The following is a 23346-nucleotide window of genomic DNA, read 5'->3' as shown; positions in this document are numbered from 1 at the left end:
ATCCTATTTGCGGAATGCAGTTGCTCATGGGAATCGTGATTAATGCTGTGAAGGCACATTAACCTGTTCACAGCATTTTATTGGCACTAAACGGAAATTATAAGGTCACAGTTTTTAATGTGTTTCATAAAATGGAGGTTTCTGATACAAATTCTCCATGATCTTGCCTGGAACCATGCTGAACAAGTCAAATTTCGGTACTTCCAACATTAAATAATAATAATAACAATAATCTCTCCTCTCCACTCTGACATTCTGGGAAGTCAGACAGGTTGCCTTCCTTAAATTTAACAGATAATCCCTTCTTTCCTATACTTAGTTATGTCCACTGCTCCCAATCTATGTCCCCTACCTATGTTCCCTGTGTTATGTCCCCATGAAATTATTTGTCTTTGCTTTCCCTTACTATATGCACCTGAAAAATGGTTGAGAGCTATTATCATATTATTACCATATCACTATTTGGTCTGGATTAGTGCTTGCTGATCTTTGCTTATCAACATCAGCCCTTCCAACCCTCTGGCTTTTTGAACACTCTCCAGTCTGTCAAGATTCTCCTGTCATGAACAGGGAATGAAATACAGTAGTCCAGGTGCATTCGCTTAGGAGCCATATCATCATATCAACTCAGTTCAAGGGCTCAGTGCACTGGATCATGTGGGTTCTTCTTTCACGTCATCTTGCATTGCACATTTAAGTTGAAGGATGCATGTCTGTACATAGCTAATCCATTCACTTGTGTCTATGTGAAGTTGTGCACGTTGACATGGTAACATTTTTCATAAATGTAGAGGTAGGGGCTCTGCCTCCGTCTGTTTACTCACCAAGGTGATGAGAAGCAAGTTATTGGCAAGCAGTGAATGAGACCAAGTAATTGACAAGTTCCTGCCTGCCAGCAGAGCTGCTGCCACTGTCCAAGCAAGTGCTCTTAGCCTACACCACCTGAAAGGGGGGAATTTATAAGCTTAATTCTCTCTCTTTCACCTTGAAATTAGACTGAGGTCCTATGTACCAGGAAATGCTGCAGTGTTGATGGCTGGTAATTTCTTGAGCCACAGCAGCTATAATGCAGTCACCTGAAGATGGTGTTTTTTTTTAATTAATGCTATATGAAGTTAAATGCTTTGATAACCTTCTTGTCTTCAACTTCAGTGCAACTGTTGTGGTAGTAAACCACAACAGGTTATCCTATGCAACAACACAACCTATTCTTTTAGATATGACCAACAGACCATATTTTCCTTCTTCAGAGGTATTCAGACACAGTTCTAAATCAGCAATACTGAATGACTCAATTGGAAATTGGTGCCTGGTGTTACTGGAACCGTCAGCTTCCACTTCCCCAAACATAGGCTAAAGCTGATCTAAATGAACTGAGCCAAAGTTTGGGAAGATGGTTAATTCTTCTCTTTCTTATTTCTCCCCACTGACTCCATGGTCAACGATTCAAAGGATGTCTGGTTATAGACAAGCACTACACATCCATGATAGTAGACCTCACTCTCTCAACCAGGATAAACGTTCATTTACATAAAATTCTTTTATATATAATATTGCTTTTAGTTGGGAAACAGACATTCTGTAGCAAGACTACTAATATTTACTTTTTGGGGGAAATTGTATGCGCTTGTTTGAATTCCCTGAGTGGAATTCAATTCCTTAAGCATAGGTGTGTTGAGTACCTCTGAGGGACTTTTTACATATCTACCTGGCTCCAGCCTGCCTTGCTGAAGCACGTTGATACCTCAGATGACACAGAGTATCCTGAACAGCATTAAACACTTAAGTGTACCTGAGTATATTGAACCTTAAAGCTCAACTGAGTGGAACAAGGCTCAGATGTAGATATTGACATCTTTATTGTAGAAACCCAAGTTAAAGTATCCGAATCTGAGGCTCAGGAATGAATTCAGCTGCATGTATGCTTCTATATGATTTATCCTATGTGAGATTTCTGCACAAGGCTTGCAGATGTGGCATGGGAAGCCTGTACCTTCCCGGAGCAGTGTGTAGACTCCAAGGAAATCTCAGACGATTGTAGATACTTGTGTTCAGCCACACTCTCAGTGCTGAGATTGAAAATTCACTACAAGCTGTATTAGAACACAGCCCCCTATTTCTTTCCTATGATGAGGATTGCACCTGAAATAAGGAATTACAGAAGTGATATTACAGTAAGGGCAGTCTGTGTTAGGGAAAGGAAATTTGCAGCACTGCACAAGCAAATGAAAGGGAACTACTTAAAAATAAGCTTGGTTGGCTCATTGTTTCTACAGCTCTCAACCTCTCTGTTGATCTCTTGTGGGCACAGGTACACAGCCATGTTGGAATTTGGCGAGTTCTCCTGTTATTTTGGCTCAAGTGAAGACAGGATTTGCCTTCTGCAGGAAATCTCCTGTTTTCTGAGTCATCACATACGTCTATAGAACGTGTATTGAAATCACTAATGATTTACCTACGGGAGATGTCATTGCATAGCAACATGGATTTTAAAAATATTATTAAGTGCTACCTATTAAATATTATCCTGTCCACACCAGAGGGGTTGGAACTGGATGATCTTTAAGGTCCCCCTCCAATCTAAGCCATGATTCTATTTCTCACTAACTCTGAAATACAGATAGACAGCTGTATGTGAACTTGAATAATCTACATCTAGATTGTCTGAAGAGTAATTTATTCTTTAAAAAGGGTCGAGGCATTTAAGTTCCAATTCACCTGAGACATCAGCTTATGAGGCATACTTTTGGGGTTGACAGTTATGAGACAGGACCTTTCTGGGATCTGAGCTCCACTTTTGACTGGCAGGCAGAGGGCCTTTGGATAGCACTCAACACTCAAATGCCTGTGAGAAGATTGCGCTGGGAAGCGGCCTTCATTTGATCAGCTGATGACATCTGCAATCTAGAAGTCTACATCTGAGCAAGTCATCCAGGTTTTCTTGTTGGCAGTGAAAAGAAATATGCCGTTTTGGAATAGAGTTCAATTGGTCATTGATTTTGTTTTGTTTTGTTTTAGACTCTCTTTAGGATGGGTAAAATGGCTCACCAGGTACCATCCATTTCTCCTCTCTTTTGCCAGTAAAGGAGTCAGAATGAGTTACCTGTTGCAGATGTCTGAACAACTGCATCCTATAGAGTGCCCCCCTGAAGGCGTCAGTACACAGACATCAATGCATGATAAATTTAGATCTCCACTTAGGGCTCAATCTCATGGTCAAGCTAGTGAAGATCAAATTGCAATGCGCTAGCTGACCCACAATCCTACATATGTGGATTGCTAGCCTACAGCAAATGCTAGTGAATGTGATTTAAATTAACCCTTTTTTATTGTGGGTAAGCACAGTCTAATTACCTGACTTGCTGCAGGCTAGCAGTGAGCATGCAGACAGCTACCAAGGGTCAGCTGATGTGTGGTAACTTGTTACACCGCAGAAACTTGATCATGAGTTTAATTTGCTATAACTTCCACACACAGGCAAACCCTTAGACCTAGATTCTAATTTCTGCTAGAGCCTCGGGCAGTACAAAATTGACTAAAAGTTGTATTGAGGAGAGGGAGCAGTCACACCAATACCCCTCTACAATATGGTGATCTTCAGACGGTGTTTCTCCAAACACTTACATTTTGCTCAAAAGAAAGTATCTAACAATAGAAGCCATCAAAAAAACTAATTTCTGAGTTCTTTTCCAGATTAAAACATGAAGAGATGCTTGCATCATGGAGCTGCAAATCTCTTTATCCAGAGGCAGCCAGTATCCCTTGCAACACACTTGCACATAACAGCAAGCAATAACATGCACTTCTTAGAAATAAACTGTTGTAAATGACTTCACGGTATTCCTGCTTCTGACCAGGAGAGAAAGAAATAAAGATCGCTAATGTCCTTATCCATAGCTGCAGTGACAATCCAGCTTCCTCTGAGACAGAAACACAATCTCTTTACTGCTTGCTGCTAGAAAAAACATCTTTCAAGAGAGGTGCTGTCCACATTTTCCACCATCCCATCTATGTTTTCTGCTGCCTGGGTAGTAGACATGTTCAACAGCAGTCTCAACATCAGGAGAGATCAGCTTGTCTCACCAAGTGCAGGACAGACTATGGGGCCTGGAATAAATACTGTTGTATTGCAATTGTTTGTTTCCCAGACCTTCAGAGGTCCATAGGGCAACAGCAGGGGAACAAACTCTAGGTCAGATGCTTACGTTATACAGGCTTTTTTCTCTATCAAGCAGTGGAAGAGGTACCAGTGGCAGTTCATTGAAACCAACCAAATTCACCTCAAAAACAGACCTGAAACACAGTGAGATTGGCAAAGCTCATGAAGGAAAAGGATGGAATCTCCCTCCTTCCTGACAGCTTCTGATCACAACTGAAAGCTCTTCCCTTAAAGGAATTTCAGTCCGTAGTGAGTTGTTTGGATGAGCAAGGAAAAATATTGGAGAAGTACTCATCATCGTAAGGGAGAAGCTTGTAGAGCCTTGTATTTCAGGCCCACTGTCAGATGGGTGGAAAGATTGGTCACCTAGTGCTGGAGATTCTGTTCACAGACTGAGACATAAGCACACAGATGTCTGCATAAGAAAATGATGTGTCTGATAGGGCAATTATGGCTTTACTGAATTCACTGCATGCAAAATTTTTAGCAGTTATGTCTTATCTACCCAGGACTGAAGGGGTCCCCAATGACCTCTGGGATGAGGCTCTTTGTAAGAAAACCCTGCAAATGCCAGACTTGTGTTATGCTAAAGATCAGTTCTGGTTGCTCCCACCTTCCTCTCTGACTTCCTAATCAATGCATGTATGTGGATTACACTGTACAAACAACCGAGAGTTTCTTAAAAGGTAGGTGAAACACAATGCAAGGAGTGGGAAATAAGCAAAGTGGGTCTGTGAAGGTCAGCAGAGGCTGAGTCCATTCTCTGCAAAGCCACATTATTTGCAGTGACACCTTTCATTTGCTCAGGATATTCTGAGGAAATCTCACAGTTTCCAGGTTGCCTCAACTGAGTGCACATCTAGAAAAGCTTAAAGAAAAGCCAAGGATTGCTCTTATGAAATCTGTCCGCAGACAGAAACTTTCTCATTGTAGAGGTCTGAAGCAAAGCAAAAAGGAAGCTTCTAGAGATTCATAGCTTGGTTAAAAACTTCCCTGGAGTCAGGGTTGGCAGAATTAGGTTTTGAAAAGACATGTAGGTACTAGTAAACTTCTTAAGCCATAAAACTTTGCAAGCAGCTTCCGTAGTTTCCTTAGCCACAATGACCTCATATTTCATCTGCACTGTAATTCCACTGGTGCGATGTTTGTCAGCTGCAGTCCCCATCCTCTAGGCTATAGAGCTGTGCCAACTTTAGACAGCTTCACAAGGCTGCAGGACTTCAGCAGATTCACCAACACCTCTCAGTTCACCGGGGCTGAAACCTCATCAATTCTCATGGAAGAAACCAATGCTCATGCCAATGCTGGCTGTCTGGAATAGACATCATCTTGCCTCTCTTTGACCATATGAAAGATAGGTATCCAGTCAGTGATATCATCCAGGCCTCCTCTGTCCTCATTTCAGAGAGATCTGTGCCTCATAAGGCCAAGTTGCTCCGTCCTAAGATAAGCATCTAGGACGGGTGGACCAGGTTGACTTTTGGAGGAGTTAGTCACTACAGAGCTAACTAATGTCAAAGCCATAGCCTAGCTGTTTAATCATAGAATCATAGAATTACCCAGGTTGGAAAAGACCTTGAAGATCATCAAGTCCAACAAACCTCTGCTAAATCATATCCCTGAGTACCACATCCAAACGGCTCTTAAACACATTCAGGGATGGTGATTCAACCACCTCCCTGTTTAGCCTATTCCAGTACCTAACCACCCTTTCTGTAAAGAAGTTCTTCCTAATATTCAACCTAAACTTGCCCTGGCGCAACTTGAGGCCATTTCCCCTTGTCCTGTCACTTGTCACTAGTGAGAAGAGACCTGCCCCACTCTCACTGTAAGAACCTTTCAGGTACTGGAAGAGAGCGATAAGGTCTCCCCTAAAGTTCTAGATGATATGCATCTTCCAAGGCACACATACATAAAATAATAATTAAAACAAAGAAATCAGGAGTTCAGAAGGAAAGGTTCGTAAGTTTAGCATGGTTAGATGGTTAGTATGGACAGCTGGCAACTCAGTTTAGTGTTTGTCCAAACTGTTGACAAAGTTACACTGAATTCTTGGCCAATCACAAACCATAGCCTACCCTCTGAAGCATGCAATGGTGAAAAATTTCTTCTATTTCTGCTACAAAGATAATAATATGGCCACATTGTGGCAATAAACGAATTAGTACATTGCACGTCAGGCTGGTAACAATGCTTCAGCCCTATAGAAATATGGGAATTTTCAGGCTCTGTAAATATTCTCAAGAAAAAGATCTCTGGAAAAAAAAAAAAATCCTCTTGAATCTGGTTAAGTGTTTGGCCCAAATATCCTATTTTCATCCCAAAGCTAAAACCTGGTGGATTTTAATCTGGCAGGTTTTAATAGAAGGCTTTCCTGAAAATACCTCTGCAAAACTGTTATATACGTCAGTTTCCTTATGCACCTGAATTGAAAGTACTATATTGTTTGTCCCAGAGAAGATTTGGGCCTTTCACCTCTTTTTTATTTTTATTTTTATTTATTTATTTATTTATTTTCCACACAATATCACCTAGGAAGGTCAAGGATCTGAAAAACACTTAAGACTTCTCATCAGTTGCTCTTAAAATAGGGATAAAAACCTTCCAGACACCAACTGGCATCACATCAATGACATTTCTGGGTGCTCAGGCACTCAGTCATACCTCCCAGAATTAGCTGTCTAAAAGCTAGGTGTTTTGGTTATTTCTAGAGGGGATGAAGAAAGACAGGCAACTCCAGACAGTGATTCATCACATCCACCAAAGATATCTATCTAAGGAAGGATGAATCGCCTTCAGAAGATGCCCATCGTTCTAGAGGGAGGTAAGATGATTTGCTTAGATATTTAAGCATTACATAGCTAAAATGAAGTGAGTGAATTCCATCCACAGAAGTCTGTTAGGGGAGTGTGCTGCTCATCCAATGGATGCAGCTCTTTGTGTGCTTGGAAATAGTAGGTGTCCTCATACTTTCTGAGCAAGCCCTATTTTCAAACAAGAGTGTTCCACGTTAGTCAAGAACTGCCTCAAAGATGAACTGATCTTTCCAATATATCTTTTAAGGAGATGTCTCAAGAGATCCTGAGTCAGTCAGATTTGGGGTCATTATGAGACAAAGTCCCACCACATGAGCATGTGTTTTTTGATTGGAATGTTGAGTCCAGTTCCTGGAATATTTTAAAGACATTTTCTATTGTTCACTCAGTTGAGTCTATGCAGTTATACCCAGCCTGCACCCAAGCACAGCCATCTAACTCTGCAACCTTGTAAAGCTCCCATACCAGTCTACCAGGAACTGAAATTGGAGTCTTCTCTTTGGAGATGCTGCCATCCTTTGTAGCCATTTCCCAGACCTATGGGAAGTGCATGAAAAAGTGCTGAGTGCCCACTGACCTCCAGGCAACCTGAAGGTAGTGTTCATCTCTCGACCACAACACTTTTTCTTCACATGGCTAAACCGTTTTATAAACCTAACATTGCATCTCCACATGTTTAAACCTCTTCAGAGCTCAGGGGCTGGTTGTAAGAAATGGGAATATTAATATTATGTCAGTGCCCAGAAGGTCTCTGACTATGAGGCGGGTAAAGCTTGTAAGGCATCAGTAGAGGATCTGCCTGTGTTGGTTTAAGCTGGCTGCAAGGCTCTAGGAGCTGTTATCTGCCAAAATGAAGCAGTAAAGTCAAATTCAGCAAATACTTCTTGGCAACCCAAAATTACTTGAAAATGTTTGCAGTTGGAACTGTAGAATTGGCAGATTTGGGGATAAGGTAAAGTAGTTTGGTTTAATATTTTTTTTTTCCAGGATGAAATACCAAGGGTACTGAGGTTAGAGGCACAGCCCCAAGTTACCAGGAGTCGAACCGGGGTGTGAGCCATGTGAACACCCATGTGAATGTTCTTACCCCCTGGTATATACGAACCGTCTTGCACTTATTGCAGGGTAAGAGCATTCACACGGGCAGTTACCACAAAGAAAAAAAAAACTGGCATCTTATTAGTTCACACCCTAACTTACCTCGTGGTAATTTGTTCATGTGCCCATCCCCTAAGGTGCCATTCCCAAAGAGAAGTTAGAGGACGCAATGTCCCCTTTGTACACAGTCAGCAGCTTAGTGGTTAGGGCACTCACCCATGGTATGGGAAAATGAGTTTCATAAGTTTCCTCTCCTTGATTTGAAACAGGAGTTTGAACCCAAATTTCTTAAATCTCAGCAGCACAGGCTAACCAAGACATTATTCTTTCTTACAGAACTACCAAATCGATTATTCACATTGATTGAATTTTGACCAACACTGGAGATTCAGCCAGAAACCTGTGAATCTCAGAGCAGAAGCTCTCGACTTAACACCCACAATATCTAAGTCCTGGGTGCAGATCAGGATAGATACTATATAGATGGATTTTGTAAATGTTGAAGCCCATTAGGATATACACAAATGTTCTTGCAATGCTGCCTTTGCATGCCCCAAAACCCCATCTAGCTCCTAGCCAAGTTTTGCTACATGTTGTCAGATATATACAAGCCTTAACTGGGTTCCTTCTCTCTCCTGCAATGGAATAAGAGATGGGACTGAGAGATATGCCTATAATTTACATACATTATTAATGTATGTCCCTGGTAGCATGTATAATAATGTGCTATGTATCAGCACAACACAGGAAAGATTCTCCCTGTTCTCGGGCTTGATTTCAACCTGCGTGACCCAGCTTGGTGCTTGCACATAGAAAATGAACAGAAATGCTCAAATATTTAGGATAAATACAAGGTTAAGCAGCACCTTCCTGGCCTGGAATCAAAGTACGAAGCAATTTGCAGGATCAAGACCTAAAGGAGTTCAGCTTCTAATCCAAAGACAGGTCAAACTCAAGGGAAATCTAGTCCTGACTCTGAGTTTGGAGCAACCTTTTTGTCTCTTCTGCTTTCTGTGAGACTTGTGCCTACCCAGCATCTCCCAGAACTTGAGCCAAACAAAACTCACTTGGTTGATGGACCCAAATGTCATGAGGGGTCCAGCAAACAGTCAGCAGGATGGCTTGAGCCTTGGCTTCTGCAGGAGCCAGCTGTGAGAGATGGAGTAAGGTAGCTGAGAGCCTTCCAAGAGTTCATCCCTTCTCCTGGCCTTCCAGTTCCTCCAGTGCCACAAAGCACATGTCCTGAAGGACATCCTTCTCCTTGCACAAGCTCTCCCATTCCACCTCTGCATTTTAAACAGGGTCTGAATTTCACAGAGAAAGAGGCAACACTGACTGGAAATTACACCTACGACACCTAAGGTGTCTATATCTATTCCCTCCCAATAGTAATAATTGTGTCTAACTTAGCATAGTTATGCCTACAGCTAAAATCATGCCTAACTTAGCAGCCAAGAAGTTTTAACAGCAAAACCTGTGCACAGCCCTGCAATGTAGGCAGTTTAAAGGGCTGTTCGCATGACTTCTACCACTCTTCCACCACACTGGAACTGACTGTGGTTGTTCTTGAGAGTACTATCTATCGTGGTACATGGAATGTAGGAGAGTGGTTAGGTCCTGGAACAGGCTGCCCAGGGAGGTTGTGGATGCCCCGTCCTTGGAGGTGTTCAAGACCAGGTTGGACGGGGCTCTGGGAAACCTGATCTAGTAAAGACGTATGTTTGGTGGCCCTGCTAGGCAGGGGGGTTGGAACTACATGATCCTTGAGGTCCCTTCCAACCCGGGTCATTCTGTGATTCTGTGATTCTGTGATTCTGTGAGTCATAGATTCGTGAAGGTTGGAAAAGACCAATAGGATCATCTTGTCCAACCCAACCCCACCATGCCCACTAAGCCACATCCCACATCCACCTAGCAGTTCTTTACTGGTTCCAAATATTCATCCAAATGACTATTTATTTGACCAGTGATGCTTCTGCAAGAGTGTGTTTCTTGAACAAGCTTTTGCACTGTCAGCTAGAACCACAGCAAACAACAACAGACTTTCACAGAAACACAAATTCCTTGTCTATGGGGTCCCATGGCTGAGGGATCTATATGAGTTTAAGAAACTGAGAATGCTTGGGCTTTAGCATTTGATCTAACCTTGTTAATCTAGAAGTCAGCCACCCAGGCAGTCATCTTGGTTCTATCACCAGCACAGAGAACCAGATGCTACAGAGAGACTCATTGCGTTGGCAGTGTGATTGGCATCACGGATAGGTCTGGTGAATCACAGCGAGGAAGTGTCAGTTTTCATTCATTGACTAGAAAGGGAACTTAGATGACTACTTCAGATGAGATGTCCAGTTCTGGGATAGGATGTGCTCAGCATGACTGAAGTACATAAATGTTGTGCACATCCACTGTAGTGTATGTAGTACAGTGAGCAAACTTAAACTCTTCACTCACGGTTTCTGTCATACTGACTCACAAGTGTCCTGCTGCCCTGGCTGTTGTCCTAGCAGTGACTCAAAGCAAGTCCAGCACAGCTCTTCTGTGTTTCAGTCTCTGCTCCATCACCCCATGCTGCACGTTGACATGGGATTATTTTCATCCATCCAGGGCACCAAGCTATTTGTTCAGGATTGTGTAGGGCAGAGAACAAAGATCAATAGGTCTCATGTCCTAAGGAAGTGCCTTACCCCAGGTTATCTTTTCCCTTGGTTTAACACAGAGTTTAAAATTCATTACACTGTCAAGGTCCTGCACGCTGTCCTACCCTTCTTGTATTAAAAATGAACACAACTGGACTCTTCCATGCACATGCCCAAACAGGAGTCTGCATTGGCCTGCAAGAAATCTATTATTGGAGAACAGAGAACAGATCCAACGTTCTCAGTTTGTTCCAGGTGAGTGCCAATGTCAGAGGCAATAGGAGCTATCACTAACAGCACCATTGGTGGCAGACACCACAGGTAAATCAGCTGAGATGTATCTGTGGCTGTAAATGCATGCCAGACTATATAACCCTTGAATTAGTTTCCATCCCACAGTTTGGAAGGTCTGCTTGTAGACATTGCAGTTTACTTGTAATCGCAGTGGAACTGTTAGAATGCTGTGCTTCCAGCGCACTGCTTTATATTACAACTGAAATGGAACCTTTCATTCACCAGGAGGCTTCTGGCCTCACATTACATCAGTGGGACAGATGAACTGACTGCTCGTTTCTATCACAGACTTCCCAATATGCCTGTGGGCAAGTTACACCAAGGATTGCAGTGGGCACTGAATTAGCATTCCCCTGTCTGATTCCTAATCTTCTGCTAATGTGCCTTATCTATTCTCTTTCAGCTCAGTTGTTTGCCCCCATCTGTCTGGTCCATGTTACCTTTTCAGGCCACTCCCTGAGTGGCTCTTTCACTCCCACAGCACCCTTAGTCTCCTGTTGTTAGTGACTTTCAGGTTTTGCAATCAATCTGTTAATATCCACGACCTGACCTGTTAGAAAAACACTGTGATCCAGTAAACTCCTTCCTTGCCCAGCTGATGTTATTGTTAGTAATGACTCAGTGCTAACTACCTCTCCTACCCATTGCTTCTTTGTGGCTGTGATTTAGGTATATTCAACCCAGCCTGTGGCACTTGAGGGTGAATGAGATGATTTCAGGGTTGAATGATTTAATGATGGCAGAAGTTGTTGCACCACGGTGGGATGTATCTCAACTAGCCCAAGGTGCCTAACAGTTAGACAGTTACATCTGTGCTGCTCACCCTTCTTCTGTGAAGGTAAGTAAGTGAGCACTTCAACAAAGCAGCAGAGCTAATCCACTTTCTCCTACATTCAGAATGAGCTCAAAGTATTAATCGACCCATCACCGCAATCCCCAGACAAGGGGCAGCTCAATAAAATCAGTTGATTGCTCGGGTTGCAGCAGTGCACTCAATGGCTTCAGGCTGCCATTTTCCTCCTAGCTTGACACTATTTGTAAATAGGAGCGTAAGAAGGCCTTAAAAATCTCTCCTGGTACAGATTGGTAAAGTACAGTCTTTCAAGACAAATGGGTCTACTCTTCTTATGGAAGAACGTGCCAGAGAATGATACTTCATAGGAAATCTCTTTAAATGCCCTTCTATTATATGGGAATTTTCCTTAGCTCTTCTGTACCAGTGTGGAATGTGACACCAGGTCTTTAAGCAACAGATTTCTAGAGACAGTTCAGTCTCTAAAGATGTAAAGAACTGCTAACTACTGGGGTTTAAAAAACAGTCTTCCAATGGGAGTATCCTCTTAACTTTCTACATGTCTATCTGGATCACTGAGTACACACTTTTAGTAGTGGAATCATAGAGAAGAAAAGAGGGAGCTGAATTCATCTGTATAAAATGAGATATGTTTGTCTGACCTCATCACCCAGGATCCTGTTGCAGGCAATGGTGAGAAAACTGGCACAGCTGAGGAGTGATTCATCCCATCCGAAGGAGAATGCCTAACATATGTCAGATGAGTAGCATCCTATTTCTCACTGATAACTCTAAAGAAAACTTGGCTAGAGACTGCTAAATATGAAAGATTCTCCTCCAGAAGGGACAAGGATCAAATCTGTATCTCCCAGAATTGCAGAATGGCTTAGGTTGGAAGGGATCGTCTAGTTCTAACACCCATTAAATGGATTTTTGTGCCTCTAAAGCAACAGTGGGTCTCCCAGTAAATTCTCCAGACCTTATCTGATAGTGACATCTCATCACCTTTCACTGGGCTTTGGAGAGGACCTCACCTGTCCAGCAAGATCTTAGACTGCCTCGCTTCTTCCCAAGTTAATAAAGTCCTGTAAAAAATAGAAATGCTTCCTTATACGCATCCTCAGCCTACGAGGATTTGGAGTTGCTCTCAGTCATGCCACACGACAGTGTCTAGCAACAGGCTCTATTGTTGCTCTTCTGGGGACAGAGGGAAAAACTGAATGGTGGGCTTGGCAGCTGTTCAGGGAGTTTCGTTCCTGCCTTCCCACCCCTTAGCAAATATCTCTATTAGACAAGGTGCACGCTTCTGGTAGCAGAAGAAACTCCTGCTCTGCTCACTGTTGTTTGGCTTTGTTCCTTGGGTTTGGCTATAGCAGAAGTGGTTTCTGCCTTTTCTTACTGCTCTGTCCCAGAATGGCAATTCTGTTGAATAACAGCAGATTCCTTGGCAGCCTGAGTATGCCTAACCTCTGCCATTAGAACTGCATCCTCTAAAAGAGATGGAAAAGAAATCCGAAACTGGAAATGTAAAATTCAGACCGGGAAGAGAGAAAGGGTTTGATTTCAGAGAACTGAAAGTAAAGTAAAGCCAGACAAACTCTTTGAGATGCAGATTCATCTCTTAAGGAATGACTGTGTCCTCTGCTGACGCAACTTGATGGAGATGCAAGAATGACATTTTGAATCTAATTTTTTCAAGTTTTCATTTGAGCTCCCATTACAAACTTGCATCAATGACTTGTGGATGTGGTTGGAAGATGGAAGACTCTGGGTGTGTCTGACAACAGAAGATAAAGAGCCGGGGAAGATGTATTTGTGCTCCAGAGTGTGCTGGATTAGAAACAGGATTAAACGTGATACAGAGAAAGCCGCAAAACATTCAAGCTGCTTAGGCTTCCAGCAGTGGTGCTGAGACATGGTAGCAAATAAGACAGGGTGAAACTGCTGAGGATAGGGGTGGTTTTAGCCTGGAAGGCATGCACATTGCTGTGAAAGCACAGTATGATCATATCAACCAAGCACCCATTCCAGTACACCAGTAAGCTATTGTTAAAATAGAGGGAGAAGATAAAGTCCAAGACTTGATTTTAGGTGTGTTTTAGCCAAGCAATTAGAAACTGAGTTCTTATTTTAGCAGCAAGAAAATAGTGAAATGAGCACATTCTCAAAGGGAATTTGAGCACATTCTCAAAGGGGAATCCCTCTCTTGGGAACAATCTGAGCAGTGCCCTTGGAGATGATGTCTCTGAGCTGACTGCCTCAGCTCTTTCAGAGTAACAGAGATTTTAACCAGTCACATCCCATGTTCCTTCAAAGGATTGACACATGAGTTGCACCAGAAAGTGCAAACAAAGCCAAAAACACCTGGCTTGGATGGAGACATCCAAACTGCTGACATGTAATGGATAAAGTTAATTCCACCCTGGGACTTCACTCAGCTGCCTGCAGATAGGCATCAAGAGCAACTGAGATGCTGTAGGGTTTACCAGATTGGCTTCCATCTACTGCTCAAAAAGGAGCGTGGCATCTCTGGATCTTACATGATTCCCTCCGGACCACTGAGGACTAATAGGATGCCATTGGGCATCTGAACTGAAAGTAGACACCTACGCTTGGACACCTGATGGAAAACCAGGCATCTTCACTTTGGGATTAGACACCTTTCCTGCAAGACAAGCTTAAAATGAACACTAGGATTGATGCATGGGGAAGGGCTGAGCTTCCATATCCTGTGACAGACACGGGGTCAGGCTAGAAATGTGGAGGTCTCCCATGATCTGAGCTCAAAGAACCCCTGAGGCGCTCTCTGAGCCTCTGAGGAAAACCTGACTTCCCTCCATGGAAGAGGGGAAATGGCCATTCCAGATACCTGGGACACCTTGTGAGGTCTGTGAGAGGAGAACCAGCCCACACACGGATGTGACCTTGTAGTGAAGCTTCAGAGTATGCAAAGATGCAATGAGAGCAAAAGCATTTTGCACCAGTACAGTATGGAAGAGGTGTAAGCACGCTGGGAAAGATTAACAGCATCCCCACAAAAAAAAATATATATAACCAATATATCATAAAAAGCACAACTGACTGTCATGGATACCAGAACAGGAACTGTGATGAGGGGACCAAAGGCACCTTGAACTCTTTGATGGCCTGGGCTCTACAAATGCAAAGTGCTCTCCTGGGTATCAGGCAACATCCAAGTGGGAAAGGGCCTGCGAATATGCAGGTAGCGGAACAAGAGGAAGAGACAAACAGTGTCTTTGTGATGCATAACGCTCTCCCCTGGCTTAAAGGCCGTTTTTAAAGACAGTGTCCTATGTTAGGAGTTCAAAACAAGGGAGTTAACACATTGGTTCCTTTTCCATTCCTTTGTTTTTTTGCAAGCCCTGGTAGAATTTGGAGCGAGCCAGCGAGCTGCTGATTTTTTTTGTGTGTTTCACTTAGGTTATAACAGAATTTAAAGCAAACCAGCAAACCTTGCCACTTTTAAAGGGGCAGAAGGGAAGAAAACAGGTGTGAGTGACCCAGTCTGGATGGAAACATTTGGAAGAAGCGGACTAACCTTGAGCCTGACCCAGCAAAGCCCTGGCTGTTGGGGGAAGCCCTCCCTGAGTGCAATTGTTGTGGATCTTACAGACCCTGAGCCTTCATTTGGCCCTCAGAGGTGCCAGAAGAGCAGAGCTTCTATTAGTGAGCACAGCCTTGGGCAGTGCTCCATCCAACCTTACCTGAGCACAGCACACGGACAAGATAAACGTGCTCTGGTCCGTACCTCTCCCTCTCAACTTCCACTGTATTTCAGGGCTTTTTTTTTACTGGCACCATCACTGTGACACCAGCCTTATCTGACTGGGCAGGGAACACCAAGTTCCACCATTCCCAAAGACATTCTGGGTCTATCTGGGCCTAGAAGACTCTTTCCTGTCTCTACAGTGAATATCTCCAGACCTACACATTTCTCCAGTTCCAGGTCTATGGGGTTCTTTTTGGCTCCAGAGCAAGCACATGAACCCAATCCTGCTCCAGCAAGGAAACCATGATGTGGATTTTGGTGGGAGCAAGTCCATTATATCGCTCAGAGTCCACTCACTGCAGAAACCTATCTGTCCAAATGGAGCTCCTGTGACTCAGAGCCAGGAGGATTTCCCCCGTAGCACACTTGTGCAATACTCCTTAAGTGCTGTCATTATGCTGTATAAAAAGACCTATGAAACGTGGCTAGGACATCTGAATCATGCACTCAAGTGACACAAGCAAGTGCAACTATCCCTGAGGAATGCCAGTGCTGAGTGAGGTGGAAGTGGGTATTTGGACACATAGTTGTCCTATTGGGCTTTCCTCACCCTCTTGTAAACACAAAGGTAACACACCTGCTCCTGGTGAGGCCTAGTACAGAACATCATCCTTTCTCTGCTGCTCTGGGCCTAATTAGCTCATTGCAGTTGTGGGAAAAGGGATGCAAGAAGGAAGAAGTTCCCATGGATTTGGGATGGTGATACCAGCCTTGTTTCTCCTGGCACATCCAGGGCAAGAGCAGCAATTTTTGTCTTTCCTTTCCTGAAAGAGAGCACAGACTCAAAGTAAAATCAAAGGTTTCTCTAGCCTGACTCTTGAGAGATCAGTCAAAATGTCTAATAATAATAATAATAATAATGGTTATTATTATTATTATTCCAAACAGAAAGCAGGGACGGTGGCCATTTCCAAGCTCTACGCCAGGCTGGATGGGGTCCTACGCAACCTGATCTAGTGATTGATTTACTGGTTGGCAACCCTGCCCACAGCAGGGGTTTGGAACAAGATGATTTGGAGGTCTCTTCCAACCCAAGCCATCCTATGATTCATGGTTCGTTTCCAAGGCCTAGTTTTACAGCTTAGTTTGGAAAATGCCGTGTGTGGGGGTGAAATGTAACATCAAGGTGGCACAAGAGCTGGGAGAGGAGAATGGGACCCATCTATGACATGAACATCTACTGCCCCGAAGCAACCAGCTCTCTACTCTGCCTCATGCTGTGCACTGCAATAGCACCCATGAACATGGAAACTGTGCAGAAAGTAAATAGTTCACATTTCTTTATTCTTTGTTAGAAAATACTTTCTTTTCTTGAGCCAATGCTTTGGTCCATTGCCTTTGCACACTACATCTCAAGCACGGACAAGACAGGAACAGTTTTCTACTACTTATACTGATGCAGAAAGGTCTCCTCAGCCCATGTGGCCTCTGTGCCCATTGCTGCTTAGGTGCAAATTGACCCTGCTGTGCATAGGAGTATCCAAGATAATAGGAGAGTTGGTACCTGAGAAAAGGCTAAAGCATCATTCTGTGATGACACACTGTCTGGCAGAAAGGGGCCGTGTAAGACACTGTTGTAACATAGGTATTATATTTATAGAGGCAATTCCCAACCCTTGGGGCAAGGGTGGGAGAGGAGTGCATGCACAGGGATTGCACCGCATGCAACCACCTCAGCAGAGGAGCATGACGTCTGTTTAACATCACACTGCAACCTGCTGCAGTAGCAGAGGAAATGAAGATGAATGCCATTGCCTTGGAAATGTCAAAATCCTCAGCTCGAGTTAATTGATCAGAGGAAGAAAGGGTAGATGCAATTCACGTTTCTGAGCTCTACAGATTGCTTTAGGAGCTCTGATGTCAACGTGCATGGCTCATGTTGTCCCTTGGGTGACCTTCCATGGCTCTGCCTCCCTCCCAGTTAACGAGGAATGATCATTTCTCACTTAACGTGCTCACTCTCTGCCAAACCTAAGCTTTGGTTTCTCAAGTGTGGAGCCTGCCAAGACTCAGCTCCATTCTCTAGGATTTGTCATGAAAAAAAAAAAAAAAAGGATTGTGTTTTTCATGGGATCCAGAACCCGGCTTGGCTTTCACCCAGCCCAGTGCAGATTGGAGGCTGTTTCCCCCACCCTAAAGGGGACAAATGCCAGGAGAGACCTGAAACATGGCACAAGCTGGGACTTTGTCTGCGTACTGCTCTTATTGCAGTGTTGCCATTCAGCTCTCAGGGAAACATTCAGTTGTGGCACCCGCACATTGATGGAATGATTCCCACAGTGTATCCTCCCATTAGCGAGGCTGCCCTCCCACCCTACTCCTAGAAGTTCATATTTCTTGAAGCACGAGGAGTAGGAATGGAAAGACAAAATGGATCACCTTTTCAAAGCCTTCAAGGCTGCAAAATGGTGATTGCAGAGCTTTGGCCAATCTCATCCTACACGGATGGTTCAACCAACAGTTCTGCTTTGACCACTCTTGGACAATGAGCAGTAAGAAGCTAAAATCAATGGAAAAGAGGTGGAAGTTAGGAAAATATCCCTAACACACACATCCTTCTTGTCTTTCTTCAGTGACGCTGCTTTCACTCAGCTGCTAGCAGTTACTGCTCATCTTTTAACCCAGCTTATTAGGAGGCCAGTGCCATCTCACCTCACTTAGGTGGTACAGAGAGCAGCAGGTGAGATAGGAGCTCCACCAGATCTCTCCTATCAACCTCTGATCCTTTTTCCTTTTCACTTCATGGCTGGATGAGGTGCTCTTAGTGATCTTTTCCAACCTTAATGATCCTAGGATATCTCACGTGGGGCTTCCAGTGCACCCCAACCAGTTCACATTGCATCACCTGCATCCCACCATTCTTCCTGAATCAAACCCTTCTTCCTCCTGAGCCATTTCTTCACTCTCTGACTGTCTCCAATACCGAGTCTGACCTCATGCCATCAGCTAAAGAAATAAAATCTATTCATATTTCTTCCATTGCATGTGAAGGCAGCCAGTCAAAGCAACACAAATTAGCTGGGAAAAGCTGTAGCACTGTGATGCCACTACTCGTGCCTGGACCCCAGCAGGACAGGGGACATCTAATGCTTTCTGCTCATGAATTCTGCTTCTGCATTTCCTAATTCTCCTTCCTTCACCCTCTCCGCTCTCTCTTTTTATTTTTAGACAAACAAAGAACGCTGACATTTGAAATAAATAAAGCTTTATTATTACTATTGTGCTATTGATCTCAGTGCAAAAGAGCCTTCGGGGGTTCCTTTAAGTGACACAGTGCAACGCAGCGCAGTGCTGTGCTGGGGAAAGTCCCATGCAGTGACAGTGCTGCAATAAATCACGCCGGCACGTCCCTGCCAACTTAACTTACCACCTCAGTCCCAACATCACCCGCCTCCCTGTCATCCTGTCCCTTCTACGTTATTCCTAAATCCTATTTCTTCCCTTTCTGAAAGCACGCAATGTAGGAATTATCTGATTTTGGGAAGCTCACGCAGCTTTTCCCCCCACATTGACACTGAAAGATGCAGGCAAAGCACAGCAGCTCCAAGGGGGGATTTTTTTTCTCTTCTCTTATTCTACATTTTCCCCCATAGACCGGGGGCTGTGCAGAGCCCACCCAGCACCACACAAACCCTGTTTTAAGCAGGTACCTCTATGCCACGGTGGGAATGGCAACTCGAACAGAGAAGCCAAGCAGGGAGCTCTGCTTGGAGGCAATTACAGTAACATCCACATGCCTGCTTGCTCCCCCTGACAGATACATGCTTGGTGTTTCCCCCAATTTCTTTCCTCGGGGAGAATAATTAACCAAACCCTACAGGGGAGCATCGTTTCTCAGTCCTTGATTTTGCTCAAGCTGGGAGCAGAGCGAGCATCCATCGCTCTGCAGGCGTTGGGGTGAGGTTATGTTTTAATTAGGAACTCTTAATTCATAGAGGGGGGAGACAATTTGGGGATGGTGAGTGGGGGATTTTCTGCTCCGAGCAGTCATGTGGCTGTGAGCAGATGTCGGGGAGGCTTTAAACAGAGATGTCTGAGGAGAAAGGTTTGTTGCTCGAGCTTCCAGACTGAAACAGTCTGTGCTCTATATAAAACAAACAAAAAAAAATTACTAAAAAATAACGAAAACATGTCATTTAAAAATAAATAAATAAGGACGAAAAAAGGACGGCTTTCAGTTCAAATAAGAGAAAGATAGATAGCCTATCGATTTTCTCAATTGAATAGACTGGAAACGAGCTGTCCTTGCAGAACACAACGATTCCGAGGAAGAGGTCTGCGTTCCCACCCCTGTGATGTGAATGGGGCTGTCCCGAGTGCCACCACGCAGCCCTTGGAGCCTTTACAACCCCCCTTCCCCCTGCTCCGGCCAAGGGGAGGCTGCGGGTTTTACGTCTCGTTTTGAGGATCAGTAAAGTGGGACAGGGATGTGCATGGGGGGAAGGCAGCAGCACGCGGAACAGCGCCCGGCCCGACTCCCCCCCCCATCCCCACCCCGAACCTTTGCATTTCCATCGCCTGAGGGGGTTTTGCTCTCTTTGCTAAATAAACGTCTAAAAACTCCGGACGGCACCGGGGGAAAGCATAGGGGGGTTAGGGGGGTCGGGGGAATAGGAAAATACATAGAGAGAGAGGGGAAAAAGCATCACCGCTTCGGTCCCCCCGCGCATAGCGATGTGAGCTCGGACCAAATCCTGCCTCTTGTAACCCCCCCCCCCCCCCCCCGTCCGACCCGCACCCTGAGCTGCGGGCTCAGCCCCTCGCCGGGTGACAGGGGAATATTTATGTTGGTATTGAAGGAATGCGCTTCCTTCTCCAATCAGGAATGCAACCGGAGTTTCTAATTATAAGTTAGATGGTGGCTGGGAATAAAAGATCGCTTTTTAATGACTCCCGTCCAGGTGCTGCTCTTTCTGCCTGTCTTCCCAAGCGCGTATTTGCATTTTATGGCCTCTCTCCCATCCCAACGATTTCCCTCTGCTCTCAGACATACCTGACATAGTTGCAGGGACTCTGCCTTCAACACACCGCTCTCAGCTCACCCGAAACCCTCTCCCTCCTTTAGCGGCAGAGGCGCGTCAAAAGAACAACCGAGATAGATATAGATATCTATATACACACACATATTTTGCCGGTGTCCCGCAGCACCGCCCCAGCTCCATCCCCGAGCTCTGTCCCACCGCGGGCTCACCCCAATCTCTCCCCCCCCTCCAATCAACACCATCACCCTACAAACACCACCGGACCGCTCCGCACCCGCGCAGCCGCCGGAGAAGCGCAGAACCCGCTTTGCGCCTTCCCCTCTCGGCTCTCCCTCCCTGCTCTAAGGGCTTCCCTCAGCCCAATTACCTCCGCGGGGTAATTAGAGCAGATCGTGCAGTTACATGCCTTGCCCTGCACCATTTGCTTTCTTTTTTTTTCTCTTTTTATTTTTTTTTCTTTTTCTTTTTGGTGGGGAGGAGAATAATAATAATAATAAAAACCTTCTTAAAGGCGTAGGGTGAGGAAAAAGAGACCGAAAGTGCCTTTTTCGTCTCCCCCCCCCCCCCAACCCACCCCAAAGTTGGGACCGCGCAACTTTCCGCTGCCTTCCGCGCAGGTCGCTGTGCCCCTCTCACCTCTTTCTTCCCATTCATTCCCTGCATATCCCTTAAAGCGAAGGGGGGAAAAGACATCTTTCCATCCTCTGCCCCCCTTTCCTTCCACCTGACTGGCTCGAAATCACCTTGAAATGCTCATGTCAACTTGTATCATTATCTCTTTAATTCAGGCAGCGCCTTTTGTTCTGCACAGGAGAGGATCAAAGCGCTTAAAAAAAAAGAAAAGAAAAAAGAAAAAGAAAAAAAAAGAAAAGAAAGAAAGAAAGGAAAACAGGAGAACTTTCCGATCGCTCCCGCTCTGCTACAGCGGGAGAAGGAGAGCTCAGGTATAACCCAGTCAAAATAAACAAAGCGAATGCATAAATAAAAGAGGTGAAATGCAGGTTCTAAGAGCTTGCTGGCGCTGGAACAATCCCACCTCCTTTAGCTGAGTGGCAACGAAAGGAGAATTTCAAGTCACGGTGAGCGCAAGGGGTTGCAAAGTAAAACAGAGGAGGGGAAAATAAATGAAAATGAGAGGAAAAAAAAAAAAACCAACAAGCCAACAACCAACAAAACCCAACAGCAACACCACACACACAACAACAACAACGAAGAAGAAGAATAAAACTTACCACCAGATTGGGTAACTTGACAGAGCCTGACTCAACCCACAGAGAAACAGGAAATATCCAAAAGAGGCCATTGATGAAAAGTTGTCTTTTTTTTTTTTTTTTTTTTTTTTCCTTATTTTTTTTTCCCCTCTTTAAACCGGAGTTGCCAAAAGTTTCTTTTCTTTCCGAGGCGGGATGATTATTTTAATAATAGAATAATAATAATAATCCTTTATCCCAAGGAAAAGATATGAAAAAGAATAAAAATAAGAATACAAAAAATAAAAAAAAAAATAAAAAGGAAGAAGTCAAATGAAGTGAACTCGACCCGACCAGGTAAATCCTCTCTTCTTTCTTTCTTTCTTTCTCCCTTCCTCTGCTACTCTCAAGGTAAAAAAAAAAAAAAAAAAAAAAAAAAAAAAAAAGGAATAATAATAATAATAAATAAATAAAAAAATCTCGGAGAGGTTTAAAAAAAAAAAAAAAAACGCATTAAAAAAAAATACCAAAAAAAAAAAAACCAAAAAAAACAAACAAACCCCAACCCCTTCTCTCAGCCAAAGCACTGAAGGCAAATATTAAACAAAAAAAAAAAAAAAAAAAAAAAAAAAAAAAAGAAGGAAAGAAAGAGAAAAAAAAAAAAAAAAAGTTTGAAGTAGCTCTCTCTTAAAAAAGGACCCAATCAGCACTTATTGCCAAAGGGAGAATTCTGATGCTTTGGCTTGTTCTGTCAATCAGGAGCGCGAAGTCAGGAATGAGCTAATTGCGAGGAGATAGTGTTTTAATACTCATTAGGGGGCACGTTGGCCCACAAGCCAAGGGATAAAATGTAGTTTTAAATAAGGGGAAGGAAGATTTAGGGGGTTTAAATAGACAGGGGGGACCCCTGTGGATTTGGGTAGCTATAACAACCTGCCCGGATTTCGCTCCCTGGGTTGAAGCGACTAAAATGCAAAAAAAAAAAAAAAAAAAAAAAAAAAAAAAAAGGAAAAAAAAAAAGTGTGAAGTTGTGGGGATTTTTTTTTCTTTTTTTTTTTTTCTTTTTCTTTTTTTTTTTTTTTTCCTCCCTTTTAAAATCGTTATTTCCTCCCGTTGCTCCCTTCTTACCGCTCTGCCTTCTCCTCTTCCTCCCCTTCCGAACGACTTTCTAGTAACTTTGGGTTGTTTTTTTGTTGGGTTTTGGTTTTTGTTGTTTTGGGTTTTTTTTTCCCCTTTTCCTCCTTTCTTCCTGATCACACACAAATAAAGAAATAGAGCGTTTCCCCCCCTGCTCCCAAACACACAAACCCCATCCACGCACCCCCCTTCCCCACCACTCCAACCAACCCGAGATCCCACAGCTCCAGCGAAGACCTCTGCTCCGAAATCCACTTCTTCCATGCAAATCCCAACGGGGTCCATCCACACCATCCCCACTGTTGCAGTCCCAACCCGGACTTTTCCACCGCTCCACCACCGTCTGTAAACGACTTCATCCACCAGATCCACCCCACGGGGCTGCAGTCACTGATCTCTTCTTTTTGTTTGTTTGTTTGTATTCATTTCTCTCTCTACACATCGCCACTGT

General features: G+C 43.9%; 1 protein-coding gene across 2 annotated transcripts in view; it reads right to left on the bottom strand.

Moving 5' to 3' along the window:
- The window catches only part of WNT3A (Wnt family member 3A), a 79882-nt gene extending 56751 nt beyond the window's left edge, over window positions 1-23131 (bottom strand). The window contains exon 1 of one of the 2 annotated variants that reach the window (XM_072329208.1): window positions 23106-23131. Coding sequence is in view for 1 of the 2 variants with exons in the window: in XM_072329207.1 (XP_072185308.1) it covers window positions 21205-21218 (14 nt within the window). In the remaining variant the exon portion in view is untranslated. Of the gene's footprint in view, window positions 1-21204; window positions 21310-23105 lie in introns of those variants that run through there. The other variant, XM_072329207.1, reaches the window with a different exon arrangement.
- Between the last annotated feature and the right edge of the window lie 215 nt (window positions 23132-23346).

This window comes from Excalfactoria chinensis, chromosome 2 (assembly GCF_039878825.1).
Source record: "Excalfactoria chinensis isolate bCotChi1 chromosome 2, bCotChi1.hap2, whole genome shotgun sequence".
Classification (NCBI taxonomy): domain Eukaryota; kingdom Metazoa; phylum Chordata; class Aves; order Galliformes; family Phasianidae; genus Excalfactoria; species Excalfactoria chinensis.
This window is presented reverse-complemented; position numbering and strand designations above follow the sequence as displayed.